We start from the raw sequence: 20,300 nt of genomic DNA on the forward strand, positions 1-20,300 counted from the left end.
ATCCAGGGGAGATCAGATTTCAGAAAATGAGAAGAATTAGTTATTTTATTGTAATTATGTATAGAGCACAGATGTGGGGGGTGGAGAGGAGGAACTGCTCAGAACAAAGTGAAGCCAAAACAGCAAGAGACATCACAGAGTGAGTGAAATCAGGACGTAGCCTTGACCACCCTGGACTGTGGGACAGCTTCCATAAATCAGGATTGTCCCTCTCAATCTGTGATGTGTGGGAAATATGCACGCAGCAGAAGCCACTTTCATTACCATTCTGAGACATGTAAAGTCTGCTATGCTGATTTACATGTCTCACACTGGTAAGACCCCTATTAATTTATAACAAGCTCAGCTGGAATGAGATGCTCAGAGAGATCTATGTCCAGCCTATTATATTGCGCCTGGAACCAATAAGGCAGGAACCTCTGTCAATTGGATAGGGGTGCATCATTTCTGTTCCCCCATCAGCATTACATTCACTATGACACGCCCAGGGTAGAACATTCCCGATGGACATCACCCTCGGATAGCATCTATATATGCTTCAGGTACGTCTTGTATAGACCTATTCATATATCTGGATGGAGCGAAAGTTGCGTATCACCCATATTACTTTCGGGTATCTGGGTGTACGTGGTGACTGATGGGATATGTATTCAGCGCCACTGCATCACTTACGCACGCCATCTCTCGCCCCGGTTTTAAAGCATTTAAGAGTTGGAGGCTCATTTTATTACCACTCTGGATCACCAGTACATCTGGGAGGATTATGTCCTGAGAGCATCTACTCAGTGGATTACAGGCTATACAAACAGCATAGGCTGGTTATCTTTATTTACACGTATGAATGGTAATGCTATGCTGACAGGCTCCCTTTAAGGCCGCCTTCACATCAGCAGTATTCTGCCGCAATGCTGGATCCGGCACAAATGCGGTACAGTGCAATACAGTTCAATGGAATCAAGGTAAGTAACATGTGGTCACATGCAGCCGCTTAAATATTCCTATCTCCCGGGACTTGTGGTGGTGATATTATTCAGTTCATTAGTGGGGTTGACGAAAAGCTCATTCCACCTGTTCCCTATTTAGAGTCCAACACTAGGGATACCTAGGATCAGGTATTCGGCTCAGCGCATAGGTGCAAAACCTATTTAGGGTAGTGAGGGACCCCGGGGACCAGCAGTAGGTTTGGTCAGAGGTCACCATCTCCCCCTTTCTTAGACAAAGGGTTTCCCTATTTTTCACCTTTACTTTTCCACATAGGACCAGGTAGAGCTTGAGAGGAGCAGGCTGCGTGCTAAAAACTATTGGACCAATGGCCGTAGAGCAGAGTCCATGCGATGCAGTGCCAGGTGAGGAGCTCGGTCTCAGGGAAATACCTCCACAAATACACAGCATTAAGGAGCGGGGTGGGGTTCCCACGGACTGGGCTTGAACCCGAGGGGAAGCTTTGGGTTGTTAGGACACTGACGAGAGTATGGGCGGTTGTTGCTGGCTGGAGCTGGATATACTTGCTACGATTGTGAAATCCATCATCTGGAGGAGCGTAGGCTGAGACTGCACACCATACCGGTGGGAGACGCAGAAGCTGTAGGCCAACCAAAAGTTGGGAGATGGTATGTTTCGCTTGGTATGGTGGAAGTGGAACTAACGTCCCGGTTTGGGATCTCGTGGACTGGGGACTTATTGTTTTGGCTATCTACCCAAAGTTGCTGTAAGACTGTGGACGGAAGAATAAAAATAATTACATCGTTAACCTGTCCAGGTGATTAATACAACCCACAACCTCAAATCTTCACAACAAGTTAAGGCCCTGTCACACACAGAGATAAATCTGCGGCAGGTCTGTGGTTGCAGTTTAATTGTGGACAATCGGTGCCAGGTTTGTGGCTGTGTACAAATGTCCATGATTTCACTGCAACCACAGATCTGCCAAAGATTTATCTCTGTGTGTGACGGGGCCTTTACAGTTCAAGTCGGCACAATTCACACAATGTTTTCCAGTGAACAAATCCAGGACAGGAGCGAGCTCTCTGCCCACAGAAGGGGCTCGGTACAGCAGGTCACAGCTTATTCAAAAGTTCCGTGAGGAAAGAAAATCCACAGCTCTCACTGAGCCTTTCTAACCAAAATCCAGGAGTAGACAATGGAAGAATTAACTGGGTAGAAGGGCAAAATGAGCAATTGTAAGTACACAATGCTATATAATATGATGACGGCAATATATTAAGAGGATAAAAATTTTGACGGGAGTGCTTCTTTAACTACAAAATACTGATCACACGCAGCACTGAAACATGAACCTGTGACGCTATTGACTTATTTAAGTAAATAGTGCTACAGATCATCATGATGATTCTTTTGAGGTCTACAATTGGGCGATTAGTGAAATATTCGGGTTCGTATTTTTTGTTTTGAGTATATGCTTGTCACAAATAATAAATCTAATGAAAGTCAATGGGAAATGCAAATAATTTTCCGGAGGACCCTCTGAGCATGTTTGCCGAGGATGTAAAAGTGCTGAAATTGAATGGGAACAGCATGGGGAAAACGCCTGGATGCATCTTTGAAACACTGGTCGCTTCTGAACAAAACTATAAACAATGCGGACGAACTGAGTTTTAATTGTGTACAGAAAATCCTCAATCCTAATAAAATATCATCTTTATTAAAAAATATTAAAAAGTTATTAAATCACACCCAGTGCCAGTGAACACGTAAGGGAACAAATTGAGGGTACTAGATATACGGGATCCCTATAGTGCCCTATGGGATCTTATTCCTGCCTGACAACGGAGGGTATGACACCATAACTTTTTTGGGCGCCCCCAATCCGCGTCGGCTGTCCCTCACTGTACCCTAAGATTTTGCAGTGAATTAATTTATTTTTATACTTGAAGATTGCCACATATGTGTCTTTAGAGCACAAGATTTGCACAAACAGATCACAGATGAGTGATCAAAATTCAATTGCATGCAAAAATGATACTCGCAGACCACAGACACACACAATATACGGGGGAAGTTTATATGCTGTCTCCCATTATTACAAATAGCTGGAAATGCATATTACATGATACATGGTATGTAACCTACATTAATATAATGGAAAAAAATCATTAATATAATGGAAAAAATTCAATTCCATTAAATAATAGGTCTCCCCTATTTCTATGTGAGTATCAAATGGCAATCATGAAAACAATTCACATATACAAAAATAAATTTTGCAGGATAAGGCCGGTTTCACACATCCAATGTAGATAATGGTGATGAAACCGGTCTTTGAGCGCTAATGATGGATCAGATTCTAAATGTTCTTTTGAGGATTAGGCTTTATTGTTAAAAAGATAAAGCTCTTGTTATCACTTCACAACGCGTTTCAGCAAGATCCCCTTGCTTTCCTCAGGTGAGATGACACCAGTTACCACAGCCCCTCAAAACCAGAGGAATTACACGCTCATCACCGAGGTTGTGCGAGGGCGCACAACCATAGAAGGTGAGCAGCTTCTAACTACACTAATCTAACACAAATACATCGGGTGCTCTTAGATTGCGCTATTGATTTATTTTTACAGGTTTCACACATCCGGCTTTTTGCCGGTTTGCCGGATCCGGCGCTCTCCCATACAGTGACTACAGTACATGCTGTCATGTGACCGGCGCATGTGACCCAGAAGTTACAGCGCTGTCACTGCACTGTATTGTCTGTACGGGAGAGCGCCGGATCCGGTAAACCGGCGAAAAGCCGGATGTGTGAAACCGGCCTTAGACACAAGAAAAATAGGAAAGTAACAAGAACATATCGCTAATTCCTATTAGAGAAATAATTGCCCAATAGATATATCATGGCAATCAATACAATATAATTCAGACCAGAAAAGAGCAATATAACATAAGGGGTTAAAGATTACCCAGGGAAGAAGATGATAAAATATGCTACAGTGGAACCTCGCTTAACGAGTAACCCACTTAACGAGAATTTCGCTTAACAAGCAAAGCTTTCTGTAAATTTATAACTCGATTTACGAGAAAGCCTTGCTGTACAAGCGAAATCCTCACCGCACACACTTCCGGTTCCGTCCATCCACCGCGCTCTGACCTGCACTTGCAGTCTACACAAGCACACACATGCACGTACAAACACACACGCACGCACACACATACAGTATTATCCTCACCTTACCTTCCGTTCCACCGCCGGGCTCATGGTTCTTGTAGTTCCCGGGTACATCGCGACGTCCTCGCAGCGAACTACAAGACCCAGGAGGCCTGCGATGGAACGGAAGGTAAGGTTAGCAGACAGATACAGAGAGACACAGAGACAGACAAAGGCAGAAAAACAAAGACAGACACACACACAGAGACAAAATAGAGACTGATACAAAGATATGCAAAGACACACATACACGCAGAAACACAGACACACAGAGATGGACACAGAGACTGAGACACATACAGTCAGGGCCAGAAATATTTGGACAGTGACACAAGTTTTGTTATTTTAGCTGTTTACAAAAACATGTTCACAAATACAATTATATATATAATATGGGCTGAAAGTGCACACTCCCAGCTGCAATATGAGAGTTTTCACATCCAAATCGGAGAAAGGGTTTAGGAATCATAGCTCTGTAATGCATAGCCTCCTCTTTTTCAAGGGACCAAAAGTAATTGGACAAGGGACTCTAAAGCCTGCTTTACACGTTGCAATTAGTTGTACAATCGCATTTGCGATGTGACACGCCCAGGTTGCATACGGGATCTTATGAGATTGCACGTAGGTCGTTCATTTGCTGTCACACGTGCGTTAGTAGTCTATGTTAAATTGATCAATTTTGTGTGCGATCCTTTAGATCATGTGTTCTGTGACGTATGCATTGGGCACCCTTTTTTTTTTTTTTTTTTTATTTATTATTGACTTGACAAGCGTGTGTACTGTGTAGGGATGCGTTTTTACTATGTCATCTGCCATTCAGCTCTGCTACATGGCCGCTGACAGCAGACACAGACAGCCATGCAGCAGAGCTGAATGGCAGGTGACAGCAGACACAGACAGAGCCGCACTGTCAGAATGAACTCGGGTGAACTTCACCCGACTTCACGGTCATGCTGCGGCTCTGTCTGAGTCGCGCCCTGATTAGCGGTCACCTGTGAAGGGCTCACCGGTGACCGCTAAACTCCTGAGTAACTGAATTGAGCAGCCCTCTCTCTCATATACTCACCGATCCTCGATCCCCGGCGCTGCACGGCATTCACACTGCTCCGGCGGCTTTTACTATTTTCAAAAAGCCGGCCGCCCATTAAACAATCTCGTATTCCCTGCCCACCGGCACCTATGATTGGTTACAGTGAGACACGCCCCCACGCTGAGTGACAGGTGTCACACTGCACCCAATCACAGCAGCCGGTGGGCGTGTCTATACTGTGTAGTGAAATAAATAATTAAAAAAAACGGCGTGCGGTCCCCCCCAATTTTAAAACCAGCCAGATAAAGCCATACGGCTGAAGGCTGGTATTCTCAGGATGGGGAGCTCCACGTTATGGGGAGCCCCCCAGCCTAACAATATCAGCCAACAACCGCCCAGAATTGACGCATACATTATATGCGACAGTTCTGGGACTGTACCCGGCTCTTCCCGATTTGCCCTGGTGCGTTGATAAATCGGGGTAATAAGGAGTTAATGGCAACCCATAGCTGCCAATAAGTCCTAGATTAATCATGTCAGGCGTCTATGAGACACCCTCCATGATTAATCTGTAAATTACAGTAAATAAACACACACACCCTAAAAAATCCTTTATTAGAAATAAAAAACACAAACATATACCCTGGTTCACCACTTTAATCAGCCCAAAAAAGCCCTCCATGTCCGGCGGAATCCAGGATGGTCCAGCGTCGCTTCCAGCGCAGCTGCATGGAGGTGACCGGAGCAGCAGAAGACACATCCGCTCCTGTCACCTCCACGCAGCTAATGAAGACAGCCGCGCGATCAGCTGAGCTGTCACTGAGGTTACCCGCTGTCACTGGATCCAGCGGTGGATGCAGCGGTGGCCGCGGGTAACCTCAGTGACAGCTCAGCTGATCGCGCTACTCACTGCCGCTCCTCTCACCTCCACGCAGCAACTGAGGTGAGTAGCGCGATCAGCTGAGCTGTCACTGAGGTTACCCGCTGCCACCGCTGGATCCACCGCTGGATCCAGTGACAGCGGGTAACCTCAGTGACAGCTCAGCTGTTTCTAATAAAGGATTTTTTCAGCTGTGTGTGTTTATTTACTGTAACTTACAGATTAATCATGGAGGGTGTCTCATAGACGCCTGACATGATTAATCTAGGACTCTAGGACTTATTGGCAGCTATGGGCTGCCAATAACTCCTTATTACCCCGATTTGCCAACGCACCAGGGCAAATCGGGAAGAGCCGGGTACAGTCCCAGAACTGTCTCATCTAATGTATGCGGCAATTCTGGGCGGCTGTTGGCTGATATTGTTAGGCTGGGGGGCTCCCCATAACGTGGAGCTCCCCATACTGAGAATACCAGCCTTCAGCCGTATGGCTTTATCTGGCTGGTTTTAAAATTGGGGGGGACCGCACGCCGTTTTTTTTAATTATTTAATTATTTATTTCACTACACAGTATAGACACGCCCACTGGCTGCTGTGATTGGGTGCAGTGTAATACCTGTCACTCAGCGTGGGGGCGTGTCTCACTGTAACCAATCATAGGCGCCGGTGGGCGGGAATAGCAGGGAATACGAGATTGTTTAATGGGCGGCCGGCTTTTTCAAAACAGTAAAAGCCGCCGGAGCAGTGTGAATGCTGTGCAGCGCCGGGGATCGGTGAGTATATGAGAGAGGGGGATAGACTGACATGGACAGAGAGTGAGGGACAGAGATAGTGACCGACTGACAGAGATTAGTGAATGACAGACATTGTGAGGTGCTTCAGAACGCAGCTTTTCAGCTGCGCTCTGAAGCGGACCTTTTTTAAGCTGCGGTGCAGAGCGCACACCTGCGCACATAGCATCAGACATCAAAATCGTATAAGGGATGTCACACGTTACAATTGACTAGGTTCGTGCAACAAAACGCTCAATTCTAGACAAAGATACGATGTGTTTGCATTCAACGGTTTTGCGTTCAATCCTGATCGCACGTAGCTGTCACACGCAGATACCTCACAAACGGTGCCGGATGTGCGTCACTTACAACTTGACCCCAACGACGGATTGTGAGATATATTGAAGCATGTGTAGCGGGCTTAAGGGCTGCAATTAACTCTGAAGGCGTCTCCCTCGTTAGCCTGTAATCAATGAAGTAGTTAAAAGGTCTGGGGTTGATTACATGTGTGTGGTTTTGCATTTGGAAGCTGTTGCTGTGACCAGACAACATGCGGTCTAAGGAGCTCTCAATTGAGGTGAAGCAGAACATCCTGAGGCTGAAAAAATCCATCAGAGAGATAGCAGACATGCTTGGAGTAGCAAAATCAACAGTCGGGTACATTCTGAGAAAAAAGGAATTGACTGGTGAGCTTGGGAACTCAAAAAGGCCTGGGCGTCCACGGATGACAACAGTGGTGGATGATCGCCGCATACTTTCTTTGGTGAAGAAGAACCCGTTCACAACATCAACTGAAGTCCAGAACACTCTCAGTGAAGTAGGTGTATCTGTCTCTAAGTCAACAGTAAAGAGAAGACTCCATGAAAGTAAATACAAAGGGTTCACATCTAGATGCAAACCATTCATCAATTCCAAAAATAGACAGGCCAGAGTTACATTTGCTGAAAAACACCTCATGAAGCCAGCTCAGTTCTGGAAAAGTATTCTATGGACAGATGAGACAAAGATCAACCTGTACCAGAATGATGGGAAGAAAAAAGTTTTGAGAAGAAAGGGAACGGCACATGATCCAAGGCACACCACATCCTCTGTAAAACATGGTGGAGGCAACGTGATGGCATGGGCATGCATGGCTTTCAATGGCACTGGGTCACTTGTGTTTATTGATGACATACCAGCAGACAAGAGTAGCCGGATGAATTCTGAAGTGTACCGGGATATACTTTCAGCCCAGATTCAGCCAAATGCCGCAAAGTTGATCGGACGGCGCTTCATAGTACAGATGGACAATGACCCCAAGCATACAGCCAAAGCTACCCAGGAGTTCATGAGTGCAAAAAAGTGGAACATTCTGCAATGGCCAAGTCAATCACCAGATCTTAACCCAATTGAGCATGCATTTCACTTGCTCAAATCCAGACTGAAGACGGAAAGACCCACAAACAAGCAAGACCTGAAGGCTGCGGCTGTAAAGGCCTGGCAAAGCATTAAGAAGGAGGAAACCCAGCGTTTGGTGATGTCCATGGGTTCCAGACTTAAGGCAGTGATTGCCTCCAAAGGATTCGCAACAAAATATTGAAAATAAAAATATTTTGTTTGGGTTTGGTTTATTTGTCCAATTACTTTTGACCTCCTAAAATGTGGAGTGTTTGTAAAGAAATGTGACAATTCCTACAATTTCTATCAGATATTTTTGTTCAAACCTTCAAATTAAACGTTACAATCTGCACTTGAATTCTGTTGTAGAGGTTTCATTTCAAATCCAATGTGGTGGCATGCAGAGCCCAACTCGCCAAAATTGTGTCACTGTCCAAAGATTTCTGGACCTAACTGTACACAGACATAAAGAGAGGGAGAGATACAGACAGAGGGAGACAGTCAGAGAGAGTGAGAGACCGTTACTATCCAGGGCAATGCCGGGTACTACAGCTAGTAACATATAGTGTGGAAAATAACAGTTGCACTCAAGTAAAGGGGAGGGGAAAAACTGGAGGATGTAAATAGTGAACACTGAAATGTGAATCTGCATTACTGCCCAGAAAACATGAAAACATTTTTTAGAAAAACTGAATTACTTTGCAAATAAAAATGGCCAAATTTGCTTGAGCCCAGTTACCATGCCAAGGCGTAACTCATCTGGGTCCTACTCTAATTTTATGCCTCTTTGTGTCAGAACTGACCTCTTATATGGGCTGAAAAGAACCTGCAAAAGGAAAATTAACACCTGAAGAAACTGAGAGGAAGAACAGATGTCGCGGGCGGGGAGGGCGCTGCGCTCACCACGCTCGGGTCCAGCGCTGCTGCTGCGATGGCTGCTCGGTGGCTCGAGCGGTGGGCCGGATCCGGGGACTCGAGCGGCGCTCCTCGCCAGTGAGTGAAAGGGGAGTAGTTTGGTTTCGGGATTTGGTCCGTGACGCCACCCACGGGTTGTGGTGAGGTTGGAGCACCACCGCTGGTATTGACGGGGATCCCGGGAGCGATGGCAGGGAGCAGCTGGGATGTTGTTTCCCCCTCAGTGAGTAGGGGTTGGTGGTCCCGGGGCCCGGTGAGGTGACGGGGAGGCAGGGTTGGCAAGGTGCAGGGTCGCTTGGCTGGTCAGCGCGGTGCCGGATGGCACGGTAGTACTCACTCAGCCACAAATGGATGCAAGTCTCTGGTAAAACAAACGGCTGGATGGACGGGTCCCGCAGCCGGCTGCTGTGGTTTCTCCCGGACGGTTGGTGGTGGCTGCCTTTCCTGCACCTTTTGTGTATCTTCGGTCCCGATGGCTTCCCACCGGTAACCCGCTCCCCAGCGTGTATATGGGCTGGAGGAGCCCTTTTGCCCGCAGGCTCTGGCCCTGGGAACTCTAGCTGTGGCGGTAGCTGTATTTCCCTTTTGCTGTTTGGACGGTTGCCTTCAATCGGGTCTTGGCTGTTTGGAAACCCCTGGGGTTCCGGTCACTGACGGATTTGACCTGTTTAACGGCGACTCCAAGCCTGGTCGGGGTCTGCAGGCCCTGCCGGTTTGTGCTGGCTTCACTTCGCTCCCCGGTTCCGTACCGGCGGGCCACCGCCCGTCCCCGGTCCTACGGTTCCGCATCGATCTGCCTCTCCTGCAGACGGCCACCACCGTCTGTCAACCTTGCTCTTGGTGCCCGGGCCACGTACCCGGACACGGTCAGTTTACTCCTCTACTACTCCTTCAGTCCTTCTCACTTTCCTAACTCCTCTCAACTAACTTCCTTCTCCCGCCTCCAGGACTGTGAACTCCTCAGTGGGTGGGGCCAACCGCCTGGCTCTACCCCACCTGGTGTGGACATCAGCCCCTGGAGGGAGGCAACAAGGATTTGTGTCTGACTGATGTGCCTGTCTCGGGGTGGGGGTGTTGTGCTGTAGTACCTGTGACGACCTGGCTAGTCCAGGGCGCCACACAGACAAAGGACAGGACTCCATAATACAAACTAGAAGAATGGCCGGCACTTCCTAAACTTAAGGTCTGAACTGGTGCAAACCGGCTCTGCTCCATACACCCTGTATACACACGGCTCCGCTCCGTACACCCTGTATACACACGGCTCCACTCCATACACATCGTACACACGGCTCCGTACACACACGGCTCCGTACACACACGGCTCCGTACACATCAAACACACGCGGCTGTGCTCTGTTCATGTCTTATACATGTGGCTGCGCTCCATATACATTATACACACGGCTCTGTACACGTTGTACACACATGGTTCTGTTCCGTACACATTGTGCACACACGGCTCTGCTCCATACACCTCGTACACACACGGCTTTGCTCCGTACACACATGGCTCCGCTCCGTACACCTCGTACACACACGGCTTTGCTCCGTACACACATGGCTCCGCTCCGTACACCTCGTACACACGCAGCTCTGCTCCGTACACCTTGTACAGACACGGCTTTGCTCCGTACACACATGGCTCCGCTCCGTACACCTCGTACACACACGGCTCCGCTCCGTACACCTCGTAAACACACGGCTCTGCTCCGTACTCCTCGTACACACACGGCTCTGCTCCGTACTCCTCGTACACACACAGCTCTGCTCCGTACACCTTGTACACACACGGCTATGCTCCGTACACCTCGTACACACACGGCTCCACTCCGTACACACATGGCTCCGCTCCGTACACCTCGTACACACACGGCTTTGCTCCGTACACACATGGCTCTGCTCCGTACACCTCGTACACACGCAGCTCCGCTCCGTACACCTTGTACACACACGGCTCCGCTCCGTACACCTCGTACACACACTGCTCTGCTCCGTACACCTCGTACACACACGGCTCTAATCCGTACACCTCGTACACACACGGCTCCGCTCCGTACAGCTCGTACACACACGGCTCCGCTCCCTACACCTCGTACACACACGGCTCCGCTCCGCACACCTCGTACACACACGGCTCCGCTCCGTACACCTCGTACACACACGGCTCCGCTCCGTACACCTCGTACACACACGGCTCTGCTCTGTACACCTCGTACACACACGGCTCCGCTCCGTACATCTTGTACACACACACGGCTCCGCTCCGTACACCTTGTACACACACACGGCTCCGCTCCGTACATCTTGTACACACACGGCTCTGCTCCGTACACCTCGTACACACACGGCTCCGCTCCGTACACCTTGTACACACACACGGCTCCGCTCCGTACACCTCGTACACACACGGCTCCGCTCCGTACACCTCGTACACACACGGCTCCGCTCCGCACACCTCGTACACACACGGCTCCACTCCCTACACCTCGTACACACACGACTGCGCTCCGTACACCTCGTACACACACGGCTCCGCTCCACACACCTCGTACACACACACGGCTCCGCTCCGTACACCTCGTACACACACGGCTCCGCTCCGTACACCTCGTACACACACGGCTCCGCTCCGTACACCTCGTACACACACGGCTCTGCTCCGTACACACACGGCTCTGCTCCGTACACCTCGTACACACACGGCTCCGCTCCGTACACCTCGTACACACACGGCTCCGCTCCGTACACCTCGTACACACACGGCTCTGCTCCGTACACACACGGCTCCGCTCAGTACACCTCGTACACACACGGCTCTGCTACATCCACACTGTAAACCCCTCCTGACCCCACACATAAACTTCCCCTCATCCAGCACCATGACAACCAGCACAGCAGAGTCCTGCATACACTGAGGAGCTGATCATGTGACCCCTGACTCCTCCCCTCCATGTGACATCATCACAGGTCCTGTAAGCACAGAGCAGCCATATATCTAGGGTCGTGGCTAAATCCCAGTGGCTAGAAGGACCTGGTCCCTCTGCCCACTGGGAAATAGCCTACTCTATAGAGAGAAAGCTAAATCCCAGTGGGCTAAAGGACCAGGTCCCTCCTTCCACTGGGATTTAGCTTTCTCTATCCAGAGCCGGCTATTTCCCAGTGGGCAGAGGGACCAGGTCCTAATGAGTGTTTTAATACGATTTTTAGTGGGAAAAATGACCAGGTCCTTCTGTCCACCGGGATTTAGCCTGCTGTACATAAGAAAGCTAAATCCTAGTGGGCTAAAGGACCAGGTCTTAATGAGTGTTTTAATACAACTCGTAATGAGGAAAAAATGACCAGGTCCTTCTGCCAACTGGGATTTAGCCTGCTCTCTATGAGAAAGCTAATTCCTAGTGGGCTAAAGGACCAGGTCCTAATGAGTATTTTAATACGATTTTTAGTGGGAAAAAAGGACCAGGTCCTTCTGCCCACTGGGATTTAGCCTGCTCTCTATGAGAAAGCTAATTCCTAGTGGGCTAAAGGACCAGGTCCTAATGAGTGTTTTAATACGATTTTTAGTTGGAAAAAAGGACCAGGTCCTTCTAGCCACTGGGATTTAGCCTGCTCTCTATGAGAAAGCTAATTCCTAGTGGGCTAAAGGACCAGGTCCTAATGAGTGTTTTAATACGATTTTTAGTGGGAAAAAAAGGACCAGTTCCTTCTGCCCACTGGGATTTAGCCTGCTCTCTATGAGAAAGCTAATTCCTAGTGGGCTAAAGGACCAGGTCCTAATGAGTGTTTTAATACGATTTTTAGTGGGAAAAAGGACCAGGTCCTTCTGCCCACTGGGATTTAGCCTGCTCTCTATGAGAAAGCTAATTCCTAGTGGGCTAAAGGACCAGGTCCTAATGAGTGTTTTAATACGATTTTTAGTGGGAAAAAAGGACCAGGTCCTTCTGCCCACTGGGATTTAGCCTGCTCTCTATGAGAAAGCTAATTCCTAGTGGGCTAAAGGACCAGGTCCTAATGAGTGTTTTAATACGATTTTTAGTGGGAAAAAAGGACCAGGTCCTTCTGCCCACTGGGATATAGCCTGCTCTCTATGAGAAAGCTAATTAGTAGTGGGCTAAAGGACCAGGTCCTAATGAGTGTTTTAATACGATTTTTAGTGGGGAAAAAAGGACCGGGTCATTCTGCCCACTGGGATTTAGCTTGCTCTCTATGAGAAAGCTAATTCCTAGTGGGCAAAAGGACCAGGTCCTAATGAGTGTTTTAATACGACTTTTAGTGGGAAAAATGACCAGGTCCTTCTGTCCACCGGGATTTAGCCTGCTCTACATAAGAAAGCTAAATCCTAGTGGGCTAAAGGACCAGGTCTTAATGAGTGTTTTAATACAACTCGTAATGGGGAAAAAAGGACCAGGTCCTTCTGCCAACTGGGATTTATCCTGCTCTGTATGAGAAAGCTAATTCCTAGTGGGCTAAAGGACCAGGTCCTAATGAGTATTTTAATACGATTTTTAGTGGGAAAAAAGGACCAGGTCCCTTCTGCCCACTGGGATTTAGCCTGCTCTCTATGAGAAAGCTAATTCCTAGTGGGCTAAAGGACCAGGTCCTAATGAGTGTTTTAATACGATTTTTAGTGGGAAAAAGGACCAGGTCCTTCTGCCCACTGGGATTTAGCCTGCTCTCTATGAGAAAGCTAATTCCTAGTGGGCTAAAGGACCAGGTCCTAATGAGTGTTTTAATACGATTTTTAGTGGGAAAAAAGGACCAGGTCCTTCTGCCCACTGGGATTTAGCCTGCTCTCTATGAGAAAGCTAATTCCTAGTGGGCTAAAGGACCAGGTCCTAATGAGTGTTTTAATACGATTTTTAGTTGGAAAAAAGGACCAGGTCCTTCTAGCCACTGGGATTTAGCCTGCTCTCTATGAGAAAGCTAATTCCTAGTGGGCTAAAGGACCAGGTCCTAATGAGTGTTTTAATACAACTCGTAATGAGGAAAAAATGACCAGGTCCTTCTGCCAACTGGGATTTATCCTGCTCTGTATGAGAAAGCTAATTCCTAGTGGGCTAAAGGACCAGGTCCTAATGAGTATTTTAATACGATTTTTAGTGGGAAAAAAGGACCAGGTCCTTCTGCCCACTGGGATTTAGCCTGCTCTCTATGAGAAAGCTAATTCCTAGTGGGCTAAAGGACCAGGTCCTAATGAGTGTTTTAATACGATTTTTAGTTGGAAAAAAGGACCAGGTCCTTCTAGCCACTGGGATTTAGCCTGCTCTCTATGAGAAAGCTAATTCCTAGTGGGCTAAAGGACCAGGTCCTAATGAGTGTTTTAATACGATTTTTAGTGGGAAAAAAAGGACCAGTTCCTTCTGCCCACTGGGATTTAGCCTGCTCTCTATGAGAAAGCTAATTCCTAGTGGGCTAAAGGACCAGGTCCTAATGAGTGTTTTAATACGATTTTTAGTGGGAAAAAGGACCAGGTCCTTCTGCCCACTGGGATTTAGCCTGCTCTCTATGAGAAAGCTAATTCCTAGTGGGCTAAAGGACCAGGTCCTAATGAGTGTTTTAATACGATTTTTAGTGGGAAAAAAGGACCAGGTCCTTCTGCCCACTGGGATTTAGCCTGCTCTCTATGAGAAAGCTAATTCCTAGTGGGCTAAAGGACCAGGTCCTAATGAGTGTTTTAATACGATTTTTAGTGGGAAAAAAGGACCAGGTCCTTCTGCCCACTGGGATATAGCCTGCTCTCTATGAGAAAGCTAATTAGTAGTGGGCTAAAGGACCAGGTCCTAATGAGTGTTTTAATACGATTTTTAGTGGGGAAAAAAGGACCGGGTCATTCTGCCCACTGGGATTTAGCTTGCTCTCTATGAGAAAGCTAATTCCTAGTGGGCAAAAGGACCAGGTCCTAATGAGTGTTTTAATACGACTTTTAGTGGGAAAAATGACCAGGTCCTTCTGTCCACCGGGATTTAGCCTGCTCTACATAAGAAAGCTAAATCCTAGTGGGCTAAAGGACCAGGTCTTAATGAGTGTTTTAATACAACTCGTAATGGGGAAAAAAGGACCAGGTCCTTCTGCCAACTGGGATTTATCCTGCTCTGTATGAGAAAGCTAATTCCTAGTGGGCTAAAGGACCAGGTCCTAATGAGTATTTTAATACGATTTTTAGTGGGAAAAAAGGACCAGGTCCCTTCTGCCCACTGGGATTTAGCCTGCTCTCTATGAGAAAGCTAATTCCTAGTGGGCTAAAGGACCAGGTCCTAATGAGTGTTTTAATACGATTTTTAGTGGGAAAAAGGACCAGGTCCTTCTGCCCACTGGGATTTAGCCTGCTCTCTATGAGAAAGCTAATTCCTAGTGGGCTAAAGGACCAGGTCCTAATGAGTGTTTTAATACGATTTTTAGTGGGAAAAAAGGACCAGGTCCTTCTGCCCACTGGGATTTAGCCTGCTCTCTATGAGAAAGCTAATTCCTAGTGGGCTAAAGGACCAGGTCCTAATGAGTGTTTTAATACGATTTTTAGTTGGAAAAAAGGACCAGGTCCTTCTAGCCACTGGGATTTAGCCTGCTCTCTATGAGAAAGCTAATTCCTAGTGGGCTAAAGGACCAGGTCCTAATGAGTGTTTTAATACAACTCGTAATGAGGAAAAAATGACCAGGTCCTTCTGCCAACTGGGATTTATCCTGCTCTGTATGAGAAAGCTAATTCCTAGTGGGCTAAAGGACCAGGTCCTAATGAGTATTTTAATACGATTTTTAGTGGGAAAAAAGGACCAGGTCCTTCTGCCCACTGGGATTTAGCCTGCTCTCTATGAGAAAGCTAATTCCTAGTGGGCTAAAGGACCAGGTCCTAATGAGTGTTTTAATACGATTTTTAGTTGGAAAAAAGGACCAGGTCCTTCTAGCCACTGGGATTTAGCCTGCTCTCTATGAGAAAGCTAATTCCTAGTGGGCTAAAGGACCAGGTCCTAATGAGTGTTTTAATACGATTTTTAGTGGGAAAAAAAGGACCAGTTCCTTCTGCCCACTGGGATTTAGCCTGCTCTCTATGAGAAAGCTAATTCCTAGTGGGCTAAAGGACCAGGTCCTAATGAGTGTTTTAATACGATTTTTAGTGGGAAAAAGGACCAGGTCCTTCTGCCCACTGGGATTTAGCCTGCTCTCTATGAGAAAGCTAATTCCTAGTGGGCTAAAGGACCAGGTCCTAATGAGTGTTTTAATACGATTTTTAGTGGGAAAAAAGGACCAGGTCCTTCTGCCCACTGGGATTTAGCCTGCTCTCTATGAGAAAGCTAATTCCTAGTGGGCTAAAGGACCAGGTCCTAATGAGTGTTTTAATACGATTTTTAGTGGGAAAAAAGGACCAGGTCCTTCTGCCCACTGGGATATAGCCTGCTCTCTATGAGAAAGCTAATTAGTAGTGGGCTAAAGGACCAGGTCCTAATGAGTGTTTTAATACGATTTTTAGTGGGGAAAAAAGGACCGGGTCATTCTGCCCACTGGGATTTAGCTTGCTCTCTATGAGAAAGCTAATTCCTAGTGGGCAAAAGGACCAGGTCCTAATGAGTGTTTTAATACGACTTTTAGTGGGAAAAATGACCAGGTCCTTCTGTCCACCGGGATTTAGCCTGCTCTACATAAGAAAGCTAAATCCTAGTGGGCTAAAGGACCAGGTCTTAATGAGTGTTTTAATACAACTCGTAATGGGGAAAAAAGGACCAGGTCCTTCTGCCAACTGGGATTTATCCTGCTCTGTATGAGAAAGCTAATTCCTAGTGGGCTAAAGGACCAGGTCCTAATGAGTATTTTAATACGATTTTTAGTGGGAAAAAAGGACCAGGTCCCTTCTGCCCACTGGGATTTAGCCTGCTCTCTATGAGAAAGCTAATTCCTAGTGGGCTAAAGGACCAGGTCCTAATGAGTGTTTTAATACGATTTTTAGTGGGAAAAAGGACCAGGTCCTTCTGCCCACTGGGATTTAGCCTGCTCTCTATGAGAAAGCTAATTCCTAGTGGGCTAAAGGACCAGGTCCTAATGAGTGTTTTAATACGATTTTTAGTGGGAAAAAAGGACCAGGTCCTTCTGCCCACTGGGATTTAGCCTGCTCTCTATGAGAAAGCTAATTCCTAGTGGGCTAAAGGACCAGGTCCTAATGAGTGTTTTAATACGATTTTTAGTGGGAAAAAAGGACCAGGACCTTCTGCCCACTGGGATATAGCCTGCTCTCTATGAGAAAGCTAATTAGTAGTGGGCTAAAGGACCAGGTCCTAATGAGTGTTTTAATACGATTTTTAGTGGGGAAAAAAGGACCGGGTCATTCTGCCCACTGGGATTTAGCTTGCTCTCTATGAGAAAGCTAATTCCTAGTGGGCAAAAGGACCAGGTCCTAATGAGTGTTTTAATACGACTTTTAGTGGGAAAAATGACCAGGTCCTTCTGTCCACCGGGATTTAGCCTGCTCTACATAAGAAAGCTAAATCCTAGTGGGCTAAAGGACCAGGTCTTAATGAGTGTTTTAATACAACTCGTAATGGGGAAAAAAGGACCAGGTCCTTCTGCCAACTGGGATTTATCCTGCTCTGTATGAGAAAGCTAATTCCTAGTGGGCTAAAGGACCAGGTTCTAATGAGTGTTTTAATACGATTTTTAGTGGGAAAAAAGGACCAGGTCCTTCTGCCCACTGGGATTTAGCCTGCTCTCTATGAGAAAGCTAATTCCTAGTGGGCTAAAGGACCAGGTCCTAATGAGTGTTTTAATACGATTTTTAGTGGGAAAAAAGGACCAGGTCCTTCTGCCCACTGGGATTTAGCCTGCTCTCTATGAGAAAGCTAATTCCTAGTGGGCTAAAGGACCAGGTCCTAATGAGTGTTTTAATACGATTTTTAGTGGGAAAAAAAGGACCAGGTCCTTCTGCCCACTGGGATTTAGCCTGCTCTCTATGAGAAAGCTAATTCCTAGTGGGCTAAAGGACCAGGTCCTAATGAGTGTTTTAATACGACTTTTAGTGGGAAAAAAGGACCAGGTCCTTCTGCCCACTGGGATTTAGCCTGCTCTACATAAGAAAGCTAATTCCTAGTGGGCTAAAGAACCTGGTCCTAATGAGTGTTTTAATACAACTCGTAATGGAGAAAAAAGGACCAGGTCCTTCTGCCCACTGGGATTTATCCTGCTCTCTATGAGAAAGCTAATTCCTAGTGGGCTAAAGGACCAGGTCCTAATGAGTGTTTTAATACGATTTTTAGTGGGAAAAAAGGACCAGGTCCTTCTGCCCACTGGGATTTAGCCTGCTCTCTATGAGAAAGCTAATTCCTAGTGGGCTAAAGGACCAGGTCCTAATGAGTGTTTTAATACAATTTTTAGTGGGGAAAAAGGACCAGGTCCTTCTGCCCACTGGGATTTAGCCTGCTCTACATAAGAAAGCTAATTCCTAGTGGGCTAAAGAACCTGGTCCTAATGAGTGTTTTAATACAACTCGTAATGGAGAAAAAAGGACCAGGTCCTTCTGCCAACTGGGATTTATCCTGCTCTCTATGAGAAAGCTAATTCCTAGTGGGCTAAAGGACCAGGTCCCAATAACTGTTTTAATACAAGACTTAGTGATCTAATGGACCAGGTCCTTCTGCCCACTAGGATTTAGCCTGCTCTCTATGAAAATGCTAAACTCTAGTGGGCTAAAGGACCAGGTCCCTAGGGGCGTTTTTAAAATGGACACACTTGGCTAAAAACCATGTTATCATGCCAATTGGGCTTTATTCTACTGTATCTGTAGATTATCTGCAGTAGAATGATAGAATGTTATAGTTGGACGGGACCTCCAGGGTCATCAGGTTCAACTCCCTGCTCAAAGCAAGATTCACTATATCATCCCACACAGGTGTCTGTCCAGTCTCCTTTTTACATCTTCCCTTGAAGGGGAACTCATTACCTCTTGTAGTTCCAGTCATTGATCACCCTCACTGTCAAAAGGTTTTTATTCCAAAATCTAATCTGTGACGCATCCCAATCAGTTTCATTCCATTGCTTCTATTCTTTCCTTGTCCTTGTCAACCCTAGTTCGACAGCCTTTGAGATATTTGCAGACGGCTATTAAGATTCCTCTCCGTTTTCTTTTTTTCAAGCTAAACATTCCCAAATCCTGTAACCATTCCTCATCGGACAGTTTATAGACCGGTCACCATTCTGGCTGCTCTTCTGTGAACTTGCTCCAATTTGTTGATGTCTTTTTTTAAGACGTGGTGCTCAGAATTGCAGATGAGGTCTGACCAAAGAGGAGTAGAGGGTGATAATTACTTCACGTGATCGATGGCTGGACCATATATGACAAGCTTTTCTCCCCCTATTCACCTTTTGTGTCTCCCCTATTTCCTCATAGAATGTAAGCTTACGAGCAGGGCCCTCACTCCTCCTGGTATCTTAATTTTGTTATTTTGTATTCTCATATTGTCTGTACATGTCCCCTCTGAATTGTAAAGCGCTGTGGAATATGTTGGCGCTATAGAAATAAAAATTATTATTATCTGTGCTTCTGTTAATACATTGCAAAATTGTGCTTGTCTTTTTTGCTGCTGCATCACACTGTTGACTCATGTTCAGTCTGTCATCTATCAGTATGCGATTAGTATATTAGTGGTACTAGATTTGAAAGTGTTCACATTATTTTTTTTCACATTGACTAAGTGATATGGAAGACTACAAAGTAAGCTCTTAGGTTGCATGTACAGCAGCTGACGCAGTGTCAGCCCGCCTGTGGAAATGTGAGTGTGCTCTGCAGGAGAATGCAGCAGTCCGCGCCTACTATCAGGGTTCAGTGTGCTACCTACTTTTGCTTTTTTCTCCCTATGGAGAACATTCTGGGCACAGGAACATAAATTGACATGCTGCAGCTTGGAAAGCCGCGCCACATGTAAGTTTACGGAGCAGAGAAAAGAAGCACCGTGGGCAAGAGATTTCTATAAATCCATCCACTGTGCTTGTACTGTAGAACGCAGCATTCTGTATGCAAACAAACACGCTACTTCCAAAACGTTGCAAACACTGACTGTGCAAATACACTGTGTGCAGAATTATTAGGCAAATGAGTATTTTGATCACATGATGCTTTTTATACATGTTGTCCTACTACAAGTTGTATAGGCTTGAGAGCCAACTATCAAATTAAGTAAATCAGGTGATGTGCATC

General features: G+C 46.5%; 1 protein-coding gene across 1 annotated transcript in view; it reads left to right on the plus strand.

The window, feature by feature from the left end:
* Positions 1-20,300, plus strand: part of LOC142313158 (uncharacterized) — a 92,856-nt gene that overhangs the window by 41,597 nt on the left and 30,959 nt on the right. The window contains exon 7 of the mRNA XM_075352146.1: positions 3,444-3,465. Within this exon, the coding sequence (XP_075208261.1) occupies positions 3,444-3,465 (22 nt within the window). The remainder of the gene's footprint in view (positions 1-3,443; positions 3,466-20,300) is intronic.

Source organism: Anomaloglossus baeobatrachus, chromosome 5 (genome assembly GCF_048569485.1).
Source record: "Anomaloglossus baeobatrachus isolate aAnoBae1 chromosome 5, aAnoBae1.hap1, whole genome shotgun sequence".
In the NCBI taxonomy this organism is placed as follows: Eukaryota; Metazoa; Chordata; class Amphibia; order Anura; family Aromobatidae; genus Anomaloglossus; species Anomaloglossus baeobatrachus.